The following is a 22,903-nucleotide window of genomic DNA, read 5'->3' on the forward strand; positions in this document are numbered from 1 at the left end:
CTTACAAAAGTCTCTGGCATATGCTAACACCCCTGTTAGCGAATCTACGATACGTAAAACACTAAACAAGAATGGATTTCATAGGTGGATACCACAGAGGAAGCCACTGCTGTCCAAAAAAAATATTGCTGCGCGTTTACAGTTTGCACAAGAGCACCTGGATGTTCCACAGCAGTACTGGCAAAATATTCTGTGGACAGATGAAACCAAAGTTGAGTTGTTTGGAAGAAACACACAACACTATGTGTTGAGAAAAAGAGGGACAGCACACCAACATCAAAACCTCATCCCAATTGTGAAGTGTGGTGGTGGGGGCATCATGGTTTGGGGCTGCTTTGCTGCATCAAGGCCTGGACGGATTGCCATCAAAGGAAAAATGAATTCCCAAGTTTATCAAGACATTTTGCAGGAGAACTTAAGGCCATCTGTCCACCAGCTGAAGCTCAACAGAAGATGGTTGTTGCAACAGGACAACGACCCAAAGCATTGAAGTAAATCAACAATAGAATGGCTTAAACAGAAGAAAATACGCCTACTGGAGTGGCCCAGTCAGAGTCCTGACCTCAACCCGATTGAGATGCTGTGGCATGACCTCAAGAATGCGATTCACACCAGACATCCCAAGAATATTGCTGAACCAAAACAGTTTTGTAAAGAGGAATGGTCAAGAATTACTCCTGACCGTTGTGCACGTCTGATCTGCAACTACAGGAAACGTTTGGTTGAAGTTATTGCTGCCAAAGGAGGTTCAACCAGTTATTAAATCCAAGGGTTCACATACTTTTTCCACCTGCACTGTGAATGTTTACATGGTGTGTTCAATAAAAACATGGTAACATTTAATTCTTTGTGTGTTATTAGTTTAAGCAGACTGTGATTGTCTATTGTTGTGACTTAGATTAAGATCAGATCACATTTTATAACCAATTTGTGCAGAAATTCATATCATTCCAAAGGGTTCACATACTTTTTCTTGCAACTGTATGCCCCCATTCACCCTGTGGAGACGAAGGGAGTGCCTTGTGGCTTTCTTCAGGCCAGATTGTGCTATTTTTCTTTACAGAGGTTTCCATTCCAGTAAAAAAATTATACTGTAGGGCATACAAATTTTTTACAATAGGAGTCTGCAGATGCCACAGTATGTCTATAGGGAATTCTACTGGTATATACCCCAATGGTGGGTAAGGTGCAAGGTGGGGATATACAGCTTTAGAAAACTATAAGGCCTCTTTCACACGGGCGTTGCGGGAAAAGGTGCGGGTGCGTTGCGGGAACATGCGCGATTTTTACGCGCGAGTGCAAAACATTGTAATGGGTTTTGCACTCGCGTGAGAAAAAAAAAAAATCGCACCTGTTTGGTACCCAAACCCGAACTTCTTCACAGAAGTTCGGGCTTGGGATCGGTGTTCTGTAGATTGTATTATTTTCCCTTATAACATGGTTATAAGGGAAAATTAATAGCATTCTGAATACAGAATGCATAGTAAAATAGCGCTGGAGGGGTTAAAAAAAAAAAAAAAAAAAAATATTTAACTCACCTTAATCCACTTGATCGCGCAGCCCGGCATCTCTTCTGTCTTCATCTTATCTGTGTGCAGGAAAAGGACCTGTGGTGATGTCACTCCGGTCATCACATGGTCCGTCACATGATCTTTTGCCATGGTGATGGATCATGTGATGACCGGAGTGACGTCACCACAGGTCCTTTTCCTGCACACAGATAAGATGAAGACAGAAGAGATGCCGGCTGCGCGAGCAAGTGGATTAAGGTGAGTTAAATTTTTTATTTATTTTTTAACCCCTCCAGCGCTATTGTACTATGCATTCTGTATTCAGAATGCTATTATTTTCCCTTATAACCGTGTTATAAGGGAAAATAATAATGATCGGGTCCCCATCCCGATCGTCTCCTAGCAACCATGCGTGAAAATCGCACCGCATCCGCACTTGCTTGCGGATGCTTGCGATTTTCACGCAACCCCATTCATTTCTATAGGGCCTGCGTTACGTGAAAAACGCACAAAGAGGAGCATGCTGCGATTTTCACGCACAAGTGATGCGTGAAAATCACCGCTCGTGTGCACAGCCCCATAGAAATGAATGGGTCAGGATTCAGTGCGGGTGCAATGCGTTCCACTCACGCATCGCATCCGTGCGGAATACTCGCCGTGTGAAAGGGGCCTAAGAATTACAAAAAATGACTTGCTGTTATCACAAAAACTTCAATACCATCACGATTTCAGTTGACTTTTAGTCAAAGTGCAACCAACTGGTAACCCATCTGGACCTTCATTGCAAAATACTAGTAATTCATTCATAACTTCTACCGGGAATAATGTAGGAATAGTACAACATGAAGTCATAAGAATAGATGCTCTGGAATTATTATTACATGGGGGATGCAAGTAGTTACTAAAACAGACATGTCAGGAGAGGTGACAGGTCTTCATAAAATAGGGATTAGCTATTCCTACTAAATTAAACATGAGAGGACAGAAGTGGGATGCGTATGGTACATTGCATTTATGTTTCATTGTGAAAGGTTTGTTCTCGTTACTTTTGTATTCTGAGTAACTGATGAGGGATGAGTAACTTGAACCCAAAGGTCTTCAGAATGCATTCCCAATATCTAAACACAACATGCAAGACATGACCTATAATCTCTGGTTGTCCCATGGAATGATCTGTCAATGACTAAATGTAGCGGAGGAGAATATCCCACATTTTACCAGGAAGTAGAGAATTTCCATTTATAGAACTGAAATGAAGACTAGATAGCGTTCCATATCCAGGATGGAGACTCTAAGGGACAATGGATGGAATTCTCGAGTACTTTCCCAAAAGAAAAAAAATTAAAAAAAATATATAAAGGAAGAATTTTAAAAAACTGAAAAAATAAAAGAAAAAATTTAATCTGCCACCCAAGGATATTCCCCAATTACTTTCATATATCTGATTAATAAAATGCATCTTCCTATCAAAAGCATTAGTCAAAAACTACATGTCATATCTCTGAAATCTAAAAATCTACAAATAACAAGGGTTGTATTATAGCAAGGGCATCAGAGGCAATTATCGCTAAATGCTAATTGCCCACCAGATACTCCCATCATCAGCGCTGGCATCAGCACCCGGCATACCCGGACAAGTGCCGGGGCCCACTGCTCCTGGCGGGGTTCCAGGGCCGCACCATCAATTAGGCGAGGTGAGGCAATAGCCTCAGGTGGCGCAGCCCTGGAGATAAGTGGGGGGTTTCCATTGTGGAAGTGCTCATCTGTCTACATTCATCTGTAGCACCATGATACAGTTGAATGCTGCGACGGGGCAGGGGAGAGGTGTCTCCCTTCCTCATTCCTCTGATAGGCTGCAGGCATTAGGCCTGCAGCCTATCAGAGGCCGGTGGATATTACTGTTGTGTATTTTTACAGTTGTTTTATATGAATGCTGATGTCACAATGGGCGGTGTTGGAGGACCTTGCCCTGCCCAAAGCTGTGTTCCCTTGTGGTCAAGAGTCACCTTGTGGGTGCAGTAACTATCTCAGGGTCATTCATTCTTCATCACAGTTGACATTATTTCACATATAAAATATATTAGGCTTACCCAGAGAGGAATGTGCGGATTGTGTTGTAATACACATCAGAGTTCACGTAATCTAATGGAAAGCAGAATGGAAATGTAATAAAAAATTTTTTTTTTCCATTTATACAGTACCACAACCATCATCTGAATACAGACATATAGTGGCCCTGTCCATAAAATGGCTGGTGGCGGAGGGTCATGTGATCAGGCAAATAACTTCCATGTGATTCCTCTTCCATTCAAACACACGACACCTGTAGTAAACTGCCAACAGTACACGTACAGATGGCGGGTGCAGTGTATCTGAATGGAGGAGGCGTCACATGGAGGCAATTCGCCTGGTCATATGACTCTCGATCAGCAGCCATTTTATGGACAAGACCTCTGTGCGTACAGCACAAAAAACTTTGTAATTAGGGGCATACCTTATAAAATATAGAAAATGGTGCAGAATTTCAACAAAGGCTATATTAGTAAGTGCCATATAATCATCTCACAAACACATCGGTAACACAGTAACCAGAAAGTGGCCAACCCCTTTAATAAAAATGTATGAGGTTGTCTTGCTAGGATTTAAAATCATTCACAAAATGGTATAAAAATGAGAAGTAATACTCACTTCACTGATCCCCCACCAATACCGTTTGGAGGCTTTGGCGTTTCTGGTCCTTCCTAACACGCAGGGACCGACCTCTCAGCCCATCACTGGATGAGATGGATCACTGCTGCGGTCAGTGATTGGCTGAGCGGCCTTTTCCTGTATGTCGTGAGAGTAGAGAACAGCAGTGGCCCAGAAAGCCTCGGAATGAGAGCAGAGGGGGATCGGTGAGATGGGTATCACGCTTTGTTTTTGCCATTCTTCACCTTTAAAAAAAATTACTGGCTGGACCACCCCTTCTAGGGGCAATTAAGGAGCAAAGAGAGGCAAAGGGATTTTGTCCCACATGGGAGGTATGGTGGAATACACAGAGGAACTGAGGATAATCAATGAGGCTGAGGATACGAGAGATAAGTTGGAGGAGTAATATAAAGGAAGACATGGTTGATTGATGTGGATACTGCAGACAGTAACCAGCTCTGTCTACTATGCAATGGATGGAGCTGTGGCAGGGGTGCCTGGTGTTGTACCCCTGCCGATCGAATATTGATGGCTTATCCTGAATAAAGTCCATCAATAGTAATTAGTAAATCAGCCATCAGTAATAAAATCCTGGACAACCACTTTAAGTCCTTTTGTAGGTAGAAGGGTGAAAAAAAAGTCAATGTCCTGGTTTCTTGGACATCCTTACAGGCCAAAGAAGCAAAAAATAAGATCTGAAAATGTGAATCCTCCATTCACACAAACATGTGCAACTTCCGGAAACCCTTCTTCAGACACTGAGGAAGCATTGACCATGTTTGTGTGATCTAAACATGAAGGAGTAATCCAAGTACACCTAGTCACTGACCATACGTGAGCTGCAGAGCTGCAGACATCTTGGTTATGGATTGCTTCAAGTCTTGTAGTGCTGAGAGAAGCATCTGCTTGTCATCTTCTTGTACGGCACTCACAGTCCTAATGACAGCCTGTAAAATACCGGTAATTATCTCTGCACCATACAGTTATAAGGTTTATTAGTCTCATATGTATATAAATGGTGTACTCTATATATCTATATATGCCCCCTCTATAGACACCTCCACCCCGCTGGTGAGCATCCTCTCGTCGCTGGAGCTTGCACATCCAATGTTATTTTATGTAATGAGATCTCTACAGCCATATGTTTTACTTTACTTACTGCAATTTAAAAAAAACACAGCAAGTACAAACAAATTTTCAGACTTGTGGTGGTGTGGACAGAGCCTTAGGCCTCAATCACACAACCAGAATTAGGTCTTAATGATCAAAATAAATGTGCCCATCCACCACAACAAGGCGACCACTTACGGGGCACTTATGGGGCCTCATACTGTGTATGGGGCACTTATGGGGACCTCATACTGTGTGGGTGGCTCTTATGGAGGCCTTGTACTCTGTGGCAGCATTTATGGGGGCTTCATACCTTTTGGGGGCACTTAGAGGCATCATGCTGAAGGAAGGGCACTAAGGAGGCATCATGCTGGGCATTATTACTGTCAGAAGGGCACTAAGGGGGCATTGTTACAGTGTTGGCACACTAAAAGGTGTTCTTACTATGTGTACTATTGCTCTGTTGGGGCACAAAGTGACTGGGCGGGATTGAGCGTGTATAGATAGGCATTGCTTAGTGAAAAAAAATCTGCTGCGGCACGCTACATGCACTGCTGATATTGTACCTCCTTGGGCTTTTAAAAAGTTGCGGGGTATGGGGAAAGTAGGTGAATTGGCACATTTATTTTGATCAAAAAAGCTTTATATTCATATATAAAATTAATATACCATAAGTAAAATGTAAAATCCATATATTCAGTGTTTGCAGAGTGCTGGCGCATGTTGTGTTGTCTAGGGGGTCAGTTATGGCTGGCATGAATCAAAATTTTGGAAGCCAGGGGGGCAGGTGGGCCCCAGCTCAGGGAGTATCATGTCACAATTGGTCAGACTCCCCTAGTCTGTAATCAAGGTGGCGGACTCCAAAGGATATACATAAGGGGCATCTTTATAGATGGGTGGTCAAGGGGGTGACTCTCTCGGGCTCAGTGTGTGTATGTAGTTTTATATATATGGTGGTTTCTCACGCAGCATTCTTTTTTTTAACTGCCACGGCAGACTTTGGTACAATCTTTTGAGATGGAAAAGTGGTTTAATAAACTATGGTTTATCTCCTTCCTGCTGGACCTGCTTCTCGCTTCAGCTCAAAAATCTGCAGTGGCGTCCAAAAAATGCTGCGTGTGAATAATGACACATATTCTTAAAAAACATTTGAAAAGGTGGATGTACAGTATGGCGCATTCCTTGGCTTTATATTAGAAACCATATCTGTACACATAAGGTCCTGATAGACACGAGGCACGGCTCAGTCGTAGTATAAGCAGTCCTGTAAGCATTAGTAGAAGCAATGACACATAACGTAGGCTCTTGTGTAAGACAAACTGTGGATTTCTCGTGTCGCTGTGTCCTTTGGAAGTGTATAACAGATGACAGAGGCTATTTGTCTCGGTGTAGGCTGAGGAAAACACACACACACACACACACACACACACACACACACACACAACACAGACAACTGGTATCCAAGCAGCCTAGACCTCATACACGTCATCAGAAGATTTTCCCAAGATCTGAACATATTGCAGAACACTAGGATCCTCTCTCCTTATTGTAGAGATGACATTTGGACTTACATTGACCCCTGGAATAGCTGCCACCTCCACAAGCAGTGTGACCAGTATAAAGCCCTGCAAGTTATCACCTCCTGGGAAAGACACAATGGTGGAAAGGTTCCTATGGACAGGAAAGATGCAGTCAGTAGAGCGTCTTAGAGCATCCCTTTCAATCCACTTCTCTCCCCATAACCCACCGACCTAGTAGTCTACATATGGTGCCAACCGCTGGACAGAATGATGCACGAAAGGATGATAAATTCAGCCAGTATCAATCAGCTGATCTCCATGGGTCTGTCTCCACAAACCCTTGGCAGATGAGATATCCTGCAGCTTCTGCTGGATGTATTACATGCAGGTCATATGCTGTGCTACACCAATATAAAACACAACATGAGGACACTGGTGGAGAACCTAGTCCTTGAGCATAGCTTCTTAGTCCTTTTCTACTGGGACTTCAACTACCAAAAATGGTGATGCCAGAACCTCAACCTTGGTCATAGCCGATCACTGGAATGGTAAGATGTTACTGAATTATATTCTAGAGGTCACTGCCATGTGCTACAGATAAAAAAAATTGTACAGTAAATACATTACATTAAATATCCTATATTGATATAATGCTCCAGAGCAGCTTTCACGGTTCTGTTTGTTGCTATTGGAAACAGTCGACACACTTGTTGACAGACACACCCATACCAGTGTAGCTGGACGCGCATTATTCAGGCAGGGTTTGCTACATCAGATTGCGTTGTAAAGACAACACTTCCCAAAATGCAGGGCAGATTTCAGCTCTGAAGAAAATGCTGCTGAAGACCATAACACAGGCTGTAACTCCGGTTCAATACAAGACAAATGATGCAATGTATTTAGCAAGTTACTTAACTAAGTTACTTAGCACCATCCTACCGTCAACAATGATTGCAGTTGTAGACACCTGCCCTGCCATGATCTGCAGAGTATAGTCTTATAAAATATATAGTGAACGTGCGAGTTATGGATGTGTCCCGTTCATACTTATGTGCCTGAGAACAGTATTTGGAAGGTCATTATTGAGCGGCATATACTGTATTATTGGGCATGAGAATTGTTTCTTCATAAGAAACCTTTGTACTGAACCATATCATTGCAGCGTCCTGCAGAGCATCACTCCTTCCACAATGCATCATTCCATCCACATAGTAAGACAGGACAGGCAATAAAGCTAATTAATTAATGACTATGTGAAAGCTAAGAAAACACATTAGTCTATATGAGTCCCCAAGTCAGAAACCCAGAGACCCTTCATTAACTTCAAAGAGTCGTCGAGAAGTAATGGAGTTTCACTTACTCTATTGTCAGAGGCCTGGCCAAGAATTCCCGGGAGCAGAAAAAGGAAGGAAGCAGACAATTAGTATGGAGGTAGCCAAAGGGTATCCAAGCCCATGTTTTCCATCTGCCCGAAACATATTGTGTGAGATACAACAATAGAAGGTATGCCTCTATTCATAGAACAAAGGCCGGCCTATCGTTAGAATTTTTATTGTAATTAACCCCTTGTGTGAATGGCTCAGGTTCCAAGCCCATGTCATATGCATATAGACACCAAATAAATACTTACCCGGTGGGATCCTTCCGTTTCCAGTTAGCCAAAACTAGGTCTGCATGGACAATGATCAGCGGCAACCCAAGGATCTGGGACACATTGCTAAAGGGCACAGCCAGGTTACGAGGCAGCACCTGAATGATATAAAGGCGGTGTTAGTAGATTGTAAGCTCTAAGGCCTCTTTCGCCCAAGGATGTTTGGTCAGGGAAAAATGCTCTATGCGATGGACGCATTTCCTGGACATATCAACGCTCTTTGGACCCTAACTGATAGCTTAAAGGGGTTGTCCCATCTTGGACATTGGAGGCATATCCCTAGGATATGCCCCCAATGTCTGATAGGTGCAGGTCCCACCTCTGGGAGGCCGCAAAGTGATGGAGGGCACACTGCGCATGCGCGGCTGCCCTCCATTCATTTCTATGGGGAGTTCAGTAAATAGCCGAGCGCTTGCTTGGCTATTTCTGTAAGCCCCATAGAAGTGAAAGGAGCGGTGACCGCGCTTGTGTAGTGCACTTCCCATTCATTTCAAAGGGATTGCAGAAAATAGCCGAGCATGCCACTTGGCTATTTTCAGCACCCCGATAGAAATGAATAAAGGGCTGCCGCGCGTTCGCAATGCGCCTTCCATCACTTTGCAGACTCCACTCTAAGGATAGGTGTGGGTCCCAGAGGTGGGAGGTGTGTCAACAAAGTTAGGCTAACGTAGATAGAATGCAGGACCAAATGTGACGAATTCAGCTTTGCTGCATCTGTTTTTTTTTTCTGCATTCCTGCAAACATTTTGCAAACATTTTTTGCTAAATATATATATATATATATATATATATATATATATATATAGTAATTTCTATATATTGTGGAAAGATCTATAATATACTACTCAACATTGAAATTGCAGCACCAAGAAGAACAAGCCATAAGGTTATTCAAGGCAAGAAAGTAGTAAGTGCAGATCTAATTTTTAAGCACCTAGCTCCAATCTGGGAGGGGCATAAAAGCCAGATTGCAAACAAAGTTTTTTAGCCACATGATACCTAAAAAATCTGATTATGTGGAATGATTGTGTAATGCCTCCTCTTCATTGACGGGCCAGTTACAGGGACAGAATCCTTGAACTGAGAGACCTTGGTGTAGCACTCTGACAGATCACTATGCTCCTAGGCCAAGATGTCAGCACTGTTCAACGATGTGTCCCGTGGTTGGGAGAACAAAGTTGAACTGAAATGACAGCAAAAGGTGCCCACAGACGAACCTCTGCATGGATAGATCATTTGATTAGAAGAATGGCAAGCAGAGATCCACTCTGTACTGCAAGTACCTAGGGTGGCAAAAAAATTCTACCCAAACTATCAGAAGGCGTCTGCACGACATTGGAATACAAGCCAGATGTGCAGCTACAAATGTTCCATTCACCTCATGCCATTGCTCTCAAAGGTTTTTATGGTGCACCACAAGACGACAATGGGAGGATGGAATGAAGGTCTATCCTCTTCTGCGATAAGTCCCGCTTTTATCTCGACACATTGATAGCTGGAGATTAGTCTGGAGACCACGTGGGCAACACCAAAAGGAGGCCTTCACAAGGGAACATCACACCAGTTCTACTACCTGGATTCTGCTGTGGGGTGGCATAATGTATGGTAGCCAGACCCCTCTAGTCTTAATTTCAGTTACACTAACAGTTCAACATTAAATTAATTTGGTTGTGGAACCAGTGGTACGGCTATTTTTCCAAAGGGTCCCAGGCCGCCTGTTGCTCGTGCTACTGTGAGAAGCCTGTAAGGCCTAAACTGCTACCTTGGCCTGCAGCATCTCCAGTCTCCCATCAAGCACATCTGGAACATCATTGGTTGGCAATTGTAAAGGGAGCTGCGAGCAGCGGATCCTGATGATTTGTGTGCCCAAGTGCATTCAGCGTGGCAGAACATTCCTCAGAAAACCATCAATAACCTCATTGATAGCATGGAGTTTAAATGCAAGTATTTCTGTATGTGCTGCTCATACTCTATACTGAATAAATTGAGATGTTTTTAATATTTTGGATTCATTTTTGATCATTTGCATATCATTAAAGGGGTTGTCTCATCATGGACAATGGGGGCATATCGCTAGGATATGTCCCCATTGTCTTATAGATGCGGGTCCCACCGATGGGACCCGCACCTATATCGGGAACAGGGCCCCGCAAGCGAAGCAGGGCGCACTGTGCATGCGCAGCCGCCCTCCATTCATTTTCTATGGGGCCGGTGAAAATAGCCGAGCGCTGGTCGGCTATTTCCGTCGGCCCCATAGAAATGAACGGGAGTAGGGGCAGTGGTACGCTACGATTCACTTCTATAGGGAGACGGCTTGGTGGTGGCCGGACCGGAGTCCTCCAGCCACCACCTTGTGGGGCTCCCTTCTCGATATAGGTGCGGGTCCAGCGGTGGGACACGCACCTATAAGACAATGGGGGCATATCCTAGCGATATGCCCCCATTGTCCATGATGAGGCAACCCCTTTAACACATCTATCTATCCTTTAATTTGCATAATTCCATAACTTTTCCTTCTTGGTGTTAGGCCTCATGCACACGGCCGTGTTCCGCGGCCGAGAGCGGTCCGTGGTAACCCGGCCGGGATTCCTTCTGACAGCAGGAGCGCACGGGTCATTGGTTGCTATAACGCCGTGCGCTTCATGCCGTCGCTGCTGTACAGTGATACACTGGTATACACACACCTAAAGAATTATTAGGAACACCATACTAATACGGTGTTGGACCCCCTTTTGCCTTCAGAACTGCCTTAATTCTACGTGGCATTGATTCAACAAGGTGCTGATAGCATTCTTTAGAAATGTTGGCCCATATTGATAGGATAGCATCTTGCAGTTGATGGAGATTTGAGGGATGCACATCCAGGGCACGAAGCTCCCGTTCCACCACATCCCAAAGATGCTCTATTGGGTTGAGATCTGGTGACTGTGGGGGCCATTTTATTACAGTGAACTCATTGTCATGTTCAAGAAACCAATTTGAAATGATTCGAGCTTTGTGACATGGTGCATTATCCTGCTGGAAGTAGCCATCAGAGGATGGATACATGTTCTCATTCTGTTTACGCCAAATTCGGACTCTACCATTTGAATGTCTCAACAGAAATCGAGACTCATCAGACCAGGCAACATTTTTCCAGTCTTCAACAGTCCAATTTTGGTGAGCTCGTGCAAATTGTAGCCTCTTTTTCCTATTTGTAGTGGAGATGAGTGGTACCCGGTGGGGTCTTCTGCTGTTGTAGCCCATCCGCCTCAAGGTTGTGCGTGTTGTGGCTTCACAAATGCTTTGCTGCATACCTCGGTTGTAACGAGTGGTTATTTCAGTCAACGTTGCTCTTCTATCAGCTTGAATCAGTCGGCCCATTCTCCTCTGACCTCTAGCATCCACAAGGCATTTTTGCCCACAGGACTGCCGCATACTGGATGTTTTTCCCTTTTCACACCATTCTTTGTAAACCCTAGAAATGGTTGTGCGTGAAAATCCCAGTAACTGAGCAGATTGTGAAATACTCAGACCGGCCCATCTGGCACCAACAACCATGCCACGCTCAAAATTGCTTAAATCACCTTTCTTTCCCATTCTGACATTCAGTTTGGAGTTCAGGAGATTGTCTTGACCAGGACCACAACCCTAAATGCATTGAAGCAACTGCCATGTGATTGGTTGACTAGATAATTGCATTAATGAGAAATAGAACAGGTGTTCCTAATAATTCTTTAGGTGAGTGTAGATCATACCAGTGTATCACTGTACAGCAGGGGCGGCATGAAGCGCACGGCGTGATAGCAACCAATGACGCCGTGCGCTCCTGCTGTCAGAAGGAATCCCGGCCGGTTACCACGGACCGCTCTCGGCCGCAGAACACAGCCGTGTGCATGAGGCCTTAAAGGGGTTATCCCACCTTATAATTTCATCGCAGCGTCTCCTGTTCGCTCTGTACTAACGCCTATTTCCTGGGGCATTGTCCTTTCTATTGATGGGCAGCTCGTCAGGGCTCTCCTGATCAGTTGACTCCGCCTCCCTTACATGCGTGCGCGCTCCCGTTATAGCCGAACTTCATTCCGGGAGACGCCACATCGCTTTCTCTACCCTCTCACGTCCTGCATTCCGGAATTGCTGGTACAATAATTACTACCGCACTTGTGTTGCGCTAAAAACAGAGCATGCGCGGCTCTGTTTCAGAAGCAGCACAAGGGAATGAAGAACCGTGCATGCCCGGCCGGCGGCGTGCGCGTTCATGGAAGAAATGCAGCCACACACTGGATCAAGGTGGTTTCGCTCGCCGCGCATGCGCGGCCATTGCATTCGGCCGGCGAAAGGTGGCCGTAACTAAGGGAGGACACAGTACAACAATGAGGTAAAAGGGGGAGGTTTTTAGCGAGAAGGGTAGGAATTGGCTTAAACATTATATTTAGTAAAATGATCATTGTGGCAGCGTGGACAAATTGAACTATGATCCTTTTGATGGGATAACCCCTTTAAGGAGTGTATATTCTATATTGTGGTATATATGTATAGTCTATATTGTGGTATATATGTATATTCTATATTGTGGTATATATGTATAGTCTATATTGTGGTATATATGTATAGTCTATATTGTGGTATATATGTATAGTCTATATTGTGGTGTATATGTATAGTCTATATTGTGGTGTATATGTATAGTCTATATTGTGGTATATATGTATAGTCTATATTGTGGTATATATGTATAGTCTATATTGTGGTATATATGTATAGTCTATATTGTGGTATATATGTATAGTCTATATTGTGGTATATATGTATAGTCTATATTGTGGTATATATGTATAGTCTATATTGTGGTGTATATGTATATTCTATATTGTGGTATATATGTATATTCTATATTGTGGTATATATGTATAGTCTATATTGTGGTATATATGTATAGTCTATATTGTGGTATATATGTATAGTCTATATTGTGGTATGTATGTATAGTCTATATTGTGGTATATATGTATAGTCTATATTGTGGTATATATGTATAGTCTATATTGTGGTATATATGTATAGTCTATATTGTGGTATATATGTATAGTCTATATTGTGGTGTGACTCCTTGTATCTATGGTAATAAAATAATTAGTTCCGGCCAATGAAAGTCCAATGTATCAACCAGAATGAGCAGAAATGAATGTAGTTGACGTGAGAAACCCTGAAATCATCCTTGAATATCAAAGTCCACATATAGTACATACATTGATAGAGGCTATTCCAGTGTGACTTTTATATAATGGTAATATAAGCATGGCTGCAGAGTAAAGTTATGAAGTTATAATCCTGTACTGCGAGATGTAGATGTATGGAGAATGTCTACGTCATATCCTTTTCTAAAACCTCTCCTTCATTAAATTCCTGCATGTAGATAAAGGAGCTCTCCGTCATCATGGCCGTGAACTGATTGTGACATAATACATATGAATGCCTCCACATTTTACCTGCTGATAACACAGGCTCCTATTGTACAGTATATGCCACTGGTGTTACAGGTGACTCATGGCCTCTGCCACCTTCCTCCCTTTATACAGGCCATGCCCAATTTTTCCCTACTCCACCAAAAGCATGCCCATTTGGCCTTGACAACATGCTTATTTTTAAGTAAGTGAGTCAATAAGCGGTAGTCAGATACCCTAGCACTGCTTATCCTGCAAGGAAACAAAGGATCTTTAGGGATAAAACGTAGCCTTGTTTTACTCTATTTGATATGAGATCGCCTTAGGATTGGAGATGAGTGAATTTTTGCTTATGAAATTCGTTCACACTTCGTTTGGTGGTAAAAGGGGAATTGAATTATGGATTCCGTTACCACTGACTATAAAGCAATTCTATGACTGAATGCATAACGGAATGCCTTTAGAGGCGTTCCGTTATTCATTCTGTCATAATAGAAGTTTTTGGGCTGCAAAACGGATCCGTCCCGTTTCCGTTATGCAGTGGAGTCCTGCATTCCATCATAGAATTGCGTTATGGTCCGTGGTAACGGAATCCATAACGCAAATTACCTTTTACCACCAAATGAAGTATGAACGAATTTCATAAGCAGAAATTCACTCATCTCTACTTAGGATCCCATCAAAATTGGCCAGTATGCTATATCTAAATTTTATATTTGTGTCTCAGTCACCGATCCTCGATCTATGTAATACAGCAAGTTTCACTTACTTTACGACATGTTGCAATACTTCTCTATATGATACAATTTAATGGGATGAAGGACATGGTTGTTGATCTGTTATGTAGAGATACAATGGGTGGTACTAAATGGGGTCACTCTGGGCAGTGGGCATACATAGAGAAGTAAGGGCCCCATAGCAAGGATCAAACCAGGCCCCCCCACACAGGACAGAAGGGTTTCCGCCTAAACCCTTTTCAATGACCCTTGGGCGTTTTTTCCACTGTTTGTTCAGTAGTTCCTTTAGAGGGTAGAGTCCTGACCAAGTTTTCACCCCCAGTAGAAGAGGAGATAATCCCAACTAAGACTGGGCCCCCTCTTGCCCTGGGCATCATAGCAGTCGCATGGTCTGCCAGTATGATAGTTATGCCCCTGACTTTGGGGGCAGTACTATATGATGGCATATGTAACACCCCAGAGTGGTGTTACCACTTCTGCACCTTGCTACTATCTTTTATGGTCTAACCTGTATGTCACCTATATATATTTTTTCCAGGTCCCTCTACACTGTGCATTTATAATAAGGTTATGTAACTGTTCATGTAATGTGCCTGGTTCACCAGCAGGTGGCAGCAAACACGGCAGAGCTGTATGTAGATAGAATGGAACTTACCATTCCATTCTAACCCCCCCCCCCCCCTCTACCCTGCAGGAAGGGTGGGGACCAGTGAGAGACAGTCTAGCTTACCCCAAGATAGGTAAAGGTGTGCAGGGCCATGTCTCTTCCGGACGTATCCTAGCCCAAACCAAGCCAGCCAGAGCACCCTAAGCTCGGGTGGACATGGAGGCAGAAGCTTGAAGCCTCAGAAGCCCATAAGAAAGTTCCCTGGTATAACTTAGGAGACAGACTACAGAAGGAAAGTGCAGCATACAGCTAAAGCAAAGTTATTCAGTCAGCCTAGCAGAGCCAGAGAGCAACCGATGTAGCAGAGTTGAGTTTGTTTGCCTGACAGAGTTGATGCTAAAGCCTGCTGGGACCAAGATAATGTCTGTAAACCGTTTGGAGAAAAGTTTATGCAAAGTAAAGCTGCTTTTCAACTTCATCACAAGGTCTGGACTCAATTTATTCTTCATCCCACCATTCAACTACCCCCTTTGTCTGCTTCAGAGCCAACGCCTGGGGTTCCAGCGTATCCAGGTAGGAACACTGTGAAACGTGCACAAAACATTAAGGGACATTATAGGCCACCCTATACCACTCGGCCATTCCTACACCTGGGTACCAACATCATTTCTTAAAGGGACTCTGTCCAGTTGTTGCTTCATTGCAACTGGCGTCACAAAACACTTATCTCATCTTAAAGGGACCCCTGTTGCATATACTAGGACTGCCACTTTATGGGTGCACACTTTGGGTGGCACTGTATGGTGACAGTATATAAGATAACAATGTGCGTGGCACTATATAGGGCGACATTGTATAGGGACATATTGTGCCTGGAAGTGTATGGGACACTTGGTGGCACTGTACTGGTGCACACTTTGAGTTGCACTGTATGGGTGTGCAGCAAGCATACAGGGGAGATCCAGAAGGAGGGAAGCGGTAGCTGTGGCACTGTTCGTAGTGGTGGTGGTTTGGTGGCTGTTGTCACTCCAACGCACCCCGGGCCATGCAGTTAATGGAGGGTGCACCATTCTTCCCTCAGGAGAACACCTAGGACCCTTTGGGGCTCCTGGCTGGTGTTAAGTGGGGTGCCCTTGATGTTGGGTGGATAGGTAGGCAGGAGGGCAGATGTAGGAGCTGGCAGATAGATGGTGGAGTCAATGACAGCGCCGTTTGGCTTCGATAAACAAAGTTTATTTTTACTGAATTGATGATGGGAGTAGTTGTAGTACATACAGCAGCAACATGCACAGTTCCACCGTATGTTACAGTAGAGTACATTTTTTTCAAATAGCTGTGTATAGGCAGCAATGATGGTAGCAGTAGTAGTACTACCGATCTCTCTCTAAGTACACTTTGCAATCTTTCCCAATAATGTGCAAATCCATTCTCATTAGCTCTTTCTGCAATTCGCAGTTGCAGGGTGCAGATGCTAGATATGAATGGCCAATCCATCTCACAACGTGCTGGTTGCCAAAGCAATATACCCTTTCCAGAGCAGTAAAGCCTTATTGCCATAAACGTGTGGTACTGTACCTTACTGTCTGAATACAGATGGTAATAGACCTTCTGTGGCTGTCTCTTTCCCTCAGCGGTAGTCTCTCAGTTAGGGCTCATTCACACAAACAAGTGACGGCCCTGCCCATTTTGCAGACCCATTTTGTGTCCTTTCTTTGGCCACATTTTACGAATCACAGACTCATTGAACTCAATGGGTTGGCACAGCGATGCAGGGTGCACACGCCCAGTGCTGCGTTTCTCCAATCCGCTGTTTGAGGTAAAAAAGACACGGCCATTACACGTTCGTGTCAATGGGCCCTTAAGTTGTTCTCTGGCAGCTTTTCAGTCTCAGAAATGGTGTTTCCTGGATCAGGCTTCTTTTTGGGCCTACTTGGCAGGAGCTTACACATACAGGTCCTGCCTCTAGCTCTGCCCAGCTCAGAATCTGTACTAGCCAGGTGGTGGGACCAGCCCATCACCCTGGAATCTAGCCTGGCACTGCCAGTGTTCCCGTTTGTTGGAATACACAGTGCATAACGATATATGTTGGGCACACATGTGGGTGGCACATTAAATCACATTTAATTTTTGAAAAACAATTAACTTTTAGCAGTGATCTGGTGAGACTGCAGATGCACACTTTGGGTGGCACTGAATGAGTTTGGGTGGCACTGTATGGGTGCACACTGTGGGTTAATAACAAAAAAGTTGAGAAGCTGCAGCAACTGAGGTGTACAAAAATAATGTATACTCAGAGTTCCTGCCCTCAGCATCGCACATTTATATGTTCTGGAAATCCTTGGTGATATATGATATTCCTATGACTCACAGTAGGGGGTACATTATTACATTTTGCACTCTTTATACAGATGCAATCCCTATTGTGGCTTTACTTGGCAGGAATCGTCCAGAAGTAAATCTGAATTGACAGTGCAAAGTACACCAGATCTCCTCTGTTCTGTTACCGTCCTCACCTTGAGTCCCGCAGTCTCTCCGTTTTGCCACACGTAACCCATGATTATATGAGTGAGCATCACACGGGCCAGGCGCAGTTGTCTGTACCCCTTGAGGTGCTGTGTGTCCAGTTCTGGTATCTAAAGGACAGACAAAACCACAGGTTGTATTATAAAAAGCTGCAATAACTGGATGGCAGGGTGCACGGCATTCACCAAGCAAACGTTTATAATGTCCTCCCACCCTCTGGTGGTGAAAATCAGTACTCAGCATCATATTTGGTTTATAATTCGAGTATATTTGCCTTTTTTATATGCCACAAAGGATTTTTATTAATATGTTTTTAAAGGTTTCTTTTTAGTTTGATTTGGGGGGAAAAGTGTGTTATTTTTTTTTTTATAGTTTTCTTTTTCCACGTTCTGCCTTCCCAAAACCATAACTTTTTCTCATCACATGATATGCTCGTTTCAAGGGGTTACGACCACCCTGCAATCCAGGAGCGGTGGCTGTACTTGCACACTATAAGAAAAAGCGCAGCCTATGGGCACTCCTGCAGTCCAGGCCACCAGAGAGAACGGAGCGTTTTTCCTACATACAGTGTACACACACGACGACCGCTGTTGGATTAGTAGGCGGTCGTAACCCATGAATATGAGCCATGTATAATGTGATGGGAAAATGAATCTAGCCAGCAAAGAAGGCATAAAACTTTGTTCCAATACTGTACGGAGCAGGAGCTCTGTACAGTATTAGAATGTATTGGCTCCGATGAGACGAAGTTATTGCAATAACTTCATAAATTAATTTGTACTGTAAAAAAACAATTTCCCAAACTCGGGTTTGGTTCCAAGGTACCACTTGGAACCAAACCTGAGTTCGGGAAATGGTTTTTTAAAGTACAAATTAATTTATGAAGTTATTACAATAACTTTCTCATTGGAGCCAATACATTCTAATACTGTACGGAGCTCCTGCTCCGTGCAGTATTAGAACTAAGTTTTATGCGAATCGACTTCGGATGTTTCATCGCTCATCCCTAGAGGCAATATGGACAATACATTAGTAAGTGCCTTGTATTAACTTCCTCTATATGATAAATGTCACTTGCTGCAGTCAGACAGTCCCTTTAAGAGCTGGGAGATATATTAGCATTTTTAACTATGTCATTATAGCAATTTTGTCATGTTCTAGTAACCGTCACATTATTCAACCAGGTGGTATTTGCCACCGCAACTGAGTCAGAGTCAAATGATAACCCATAGCAACAGTTACTGTAAAGAATACGGTTTTCTTAGCAAGAGGTATATTAATAAATAGTATCCTATACATTACATATACATCATCATATAAATCTTGTAACGCCACACTCACCTTGGCGACCTCACCCTGCAGTTTCTTTTCTTCAATTAGTTCTGCTAAGAGTTCTGCTATATCCATCCAGGGTTTGTAGTATTCAGGAAGCTTAACCTATAATAGAAAATAATTGGCTTGATTTTAGGGTGGGGGTTGTATCAACATGCGCTCCCAGCATGATCGCGCGGTGACGTGATCACTCTTGAGCGCAGGTCCTTCAGCATCAAGAGAGGAGCGACAGCCTCTGCACGTACAAGTGGATGAGTTGAGTCTTTTTTTAAAAACAGAGTACATGAGAAGTTGATATAACAGTGATGGCCGTTTCATGCTAACTGCACTTCCTCTGGCCAGAGAATAATAGAAGCAGGAATAGATGATCAAGACCATTCCTGGCACCTAAGGTGTCAATGTCACCCTGGACCACAGTGGTCATACACAGTACTACTATAACCCAGAGCAGATGATGAAAGGTGGAGTACATTTGGGGGGGGGGGGGGGCACTCCAGTTGTTAGTGTTGTGGTTCCTCCTCATATGTATATGTGTGTGCCTAATCTGCAATCAAGCTCAGTGCCATCCGCCATCTTGTGAAAGCACATGGTCGCACAAGCTTACTGCACTTCGAATGAATGTTGAAAACTGTTTCTATACATTGCACTGTTACCTCACCTGTCTAAGCTGCTGTTCGTCTTCTTAAAGAGACAGTACCATTTTTCGCAAAACCGTAAAAAATGTCTAGACAAGGCTCTGAACACTCTTATGGCTGAACCAACGCAGATACATCATGCCTCTGAAACCGCAGACGTATAGGGAGCAGATTCTGCCGATATTACCGAACAAAGTGTAGGACCCAAACTTACAATAAAACCAACACAGAAACTCAGAAAACTATGAAGCCACTAGAGACGAGTTCTCCAGTAATCTGTCAGACCTCTGGGACAGAACCTCACACCGCATGTCAGTTTTGTCACACTCATGATCAACCAGCTGAAATAAGAGACTCTATAAAATCACCTATATGCTGTGTATGCAGTTGTCTGCAAAATACTCAGCCTTCTTGCAGGACTCTAATATAGAGGACTCTTCAGCAGAACCGACCAGGACTGATGGATGGAACCAACAAAGGGATTTCGCAGTGCAAAATGCTAAGTTTAAGACAGAACTCTGCATTGCTCAACTGCAGGAGACCAGATCTCACAGATCCACCACAACTAAGCGCACTTTCTTCCAGATCCTCTTGTTCCAGAAGATCAACATTAAGTGACAAGTTAATAGAGGCCCGCGCTGATGCCAAATAAAAAAAGTCGCAAAGCTCCTTTACCAGAAAGCAAGCAGAGATGGAAGCTCAAACGGTAGCTCAACAACCAGAGATGGAAGCTCATCAAGCAGAGATGGCAGCTCAAAGGGCAGCTCAACAAGCAGAGATGGCAGCTCAACAAGCAGAGATGGCAGCTCAACAAGCCAAGATGGAAGCTAAAAGCAAAGCTCTCCAAGCAGAGGCAGATTCACAAATAAAGATTCTGCAAATGGAAGGGGAGGAAGAAGCTTCCCTAGCAAGGCTGAAAGTCATTGAACAAGCAATGGGTCAAAGTACTAATTCAAACTGCCTTATCCCAGCAGAACTGGAAGATCCAACTGAACGCACCAGTGAATACATTCTAAAGCATAACATCTGCAAAGATACAGAGTCATCTCCTGTACCTCCTGCTAACACTGTTCTGACTCCCAACGCAGAGACCTCTCAGCTCTATATGTCTGAGCCTCTTCAAGTCTACAACGCAAGTACATCTATGCAGCAAACCGGATCAACTCATGTCAACAAGGTGACTTCCAGTGATGAGCCGCAGCTCAAACCAAAAGTCAGCACAAGCCTTAGAAACTACACCACAGTTAAACGCTCATGCAACATCATTTTACCCTGGTAAACTTCACCCTACATCACCAGAGAACTTTCACATCCAAGGGGTTCCACAAGTTACTTTGACACCAAGGAGTTAGAGACCAGACATGAATGACTTTGCCAGATACATGGTACGCCGTGAGCTCATTAACACCAGCCTCTCAAGGTTTGACGACTGTCCAGAGAGCTACAGGGCCTGGAGATCAACCTTTAAGGCTTCTATTGCCGATCTCAACCTTATTGCTATGGAAGAACTTGATTTGCTCAAAGTGTCTGGGACCAGAATCTGCAGGTCGTGTTAAAAGACTCAGAACAGTACATGTTGACCACCCAGATGCAGGTCTTGTTGCTGCATGGGCAAGACTTGAGCAAGCCTATGGTAGCTCTGAAGCCATAGAAAGGGCTCTATTCAAGAGACTGCAAAACTTCCCAAAAATAGGGAACAAAGACTATCGCAAGCTCCAAGATCTAAGTGACCTCCTCATGGAGCTAGAGTTGGCAAAGACTGACCCACGTCTACCTGGACTAAGCTTCCTGGACACCGCTCATGGTGTCAACCCAGTGGTGTCTAAACTGCCATACGGCCTACAAGAGAAATGGGCACAACAGGGCTCAAGATACAAAAGAGACTTTAATGTATCCTTTCCTCCATTCTCATACTTTTGCAGGTTCATTAGTGATTAAGCCTGGATGAGAAATGATCCCAGCTTCAGTGAACCCAACATGCCTGCTTCATGTTCACCATCATCGAGGTATGATAACACAACAGCTAAACATAGAGACTTAAATAGAGCAATATCTGTTAAAAGGACAGACATTTCACCCTTCGCAACCGCACCTATTGATCAGGGAGTTGTGGATGACAGAGATAAAGACCCTAATCGTCAGTGTCCTATTCACAAGAAGCCTCACTCTCTTAAGAAATGTCGTGGGCTTAGGGCAAAGACTTTACAAGAGCGTAGGGAGAATCTCCGGAAACTTGGCATATGCTACAATTGCTGTGCTTCTTATAGCCATTTTGCTAAAGACTGTAAAGTGGTCATCAAGTGCACAGAATGCAGTAGCGACAGACATGTTACAGCCATGCATCCTACTCCACTTCAGCTTCCTACCTCAACTCCCGACTCAAATCATGGCGGGGAGCAACAAGGTCATGCTCCAACCAAAGATAATGTCTTTTCTTCATGTACAGAAGTCTGTGGAGAAGGCAAAGACCACAAATGCTGTGCCAAGATATGCCTAGTCAAGATATACCCAAAGAGTCATCCTGAGAAAGCTGATAGGATGTATGCCATAATAGATAAACAGAGAAATAGATCCCTGGTTAAGGCTAAATTCTTTGAGATCTTTGCCATAGAGGGTCACACAACACTATATATACTCTCAGAACCTGTTCGAGACCTTCGGCAGAAGGGTTGATGGGTTCATGGTCTCTCATATCAACGAGGGAGAGGGTATACCCCTACCAACGTTAGTCGAGTGCGACCAGATACCAGACGAAAGGGAAGAGATTCCCACTCCAGAAGCTGCATATCAACATCCTTATTTAAGGCACCTTTGAGGACATTCCTGCAATGGACAAGAGTGCTGAAATCTTAGTCCTGTTAGGAAGGGACATTCTCAGAGTACATAAATTACGAGATCAGTGCGATGGGCCTGACGACACCCCTTATGCACAAAGACTTGACCTAGGCTGGGTAATAGTGGGTGATGTATGCTTGGACAGGATGTGTACACCATCTGAGATCCACTCCTTCAAGACTTACGTGTTGGGAAACGGACGTGCATCCCTCTTCAAACAGTGCCCTCACCATTATGAAGTAAAGGAGAAGCTTCTTGACATCATCCAAGTACCTGATGTTACTCCTGTCCTTTGTGATGACAACCTAGGTACCACAGTGTTTTGTACTAC

The 22,903-nt window shown here is 43.8% G+C and overlaps 1 protein-coding gene across 1 annotated transcript in view; it reads right to left on the bottom strand.

The window, feature by feature from the left end:
* IDO2 (indoleamine 2,3-dioxygenase 2) overlaps nucleotides 1-22,903 on the bottom strand; it is a 63,424-nt gene that overhangs the window by 24,670 nt on the left and 15,851 nt on the right. The window contains exons 2-8 of the mRNA XM_040414550.1: nucleotides 19,112-19,207; nucleotides 17,761-17,880; nucleotides 8,460-8,578; nucleotides 8,190-8,204; nucleotides 6,881-6,980; nucleotides 5,029-5,146; nucleotides 3,602-3,653 (exon numbers count right to left, since the gene is read on the bottom strand). Coding sequence (XP_040270484.1) covers nucleotides 3,602-3,653; nucleotides 5,029-5,146; nucleotides 6,881-6,980; nucleotides 8,190-8,204; nucleotides 8,460-8,578; nucleotides 17,761-17,880; nucleotides 19,112-19,207 — 620 coding nt within the window. The remainder of the gene's footprint in view (nucleotides 1-3,601; nucleotides 3,654-5,028; nucleotides 5,147-6,880; nucleotides 6,981-8,189; nucleotides 8,205-8,459; nucleotides 8,579-17,760; nucleotides 17,881-19,111; nucleotides 19,208-22,903) is intronic.

The sequence above is a fragment of the Bufo bufo genome, chromosome 1 (genome assembly GCF_905171765.1).
Source record: "Bufo bufo chromosome 1, aBufBuf1.1, whole genome shotgun sequence".
NCBI lineage: Eukaryota > Metazoa > Chordata > Amphibia > Anura > Bufonidae > Bufo > Bufo bufo.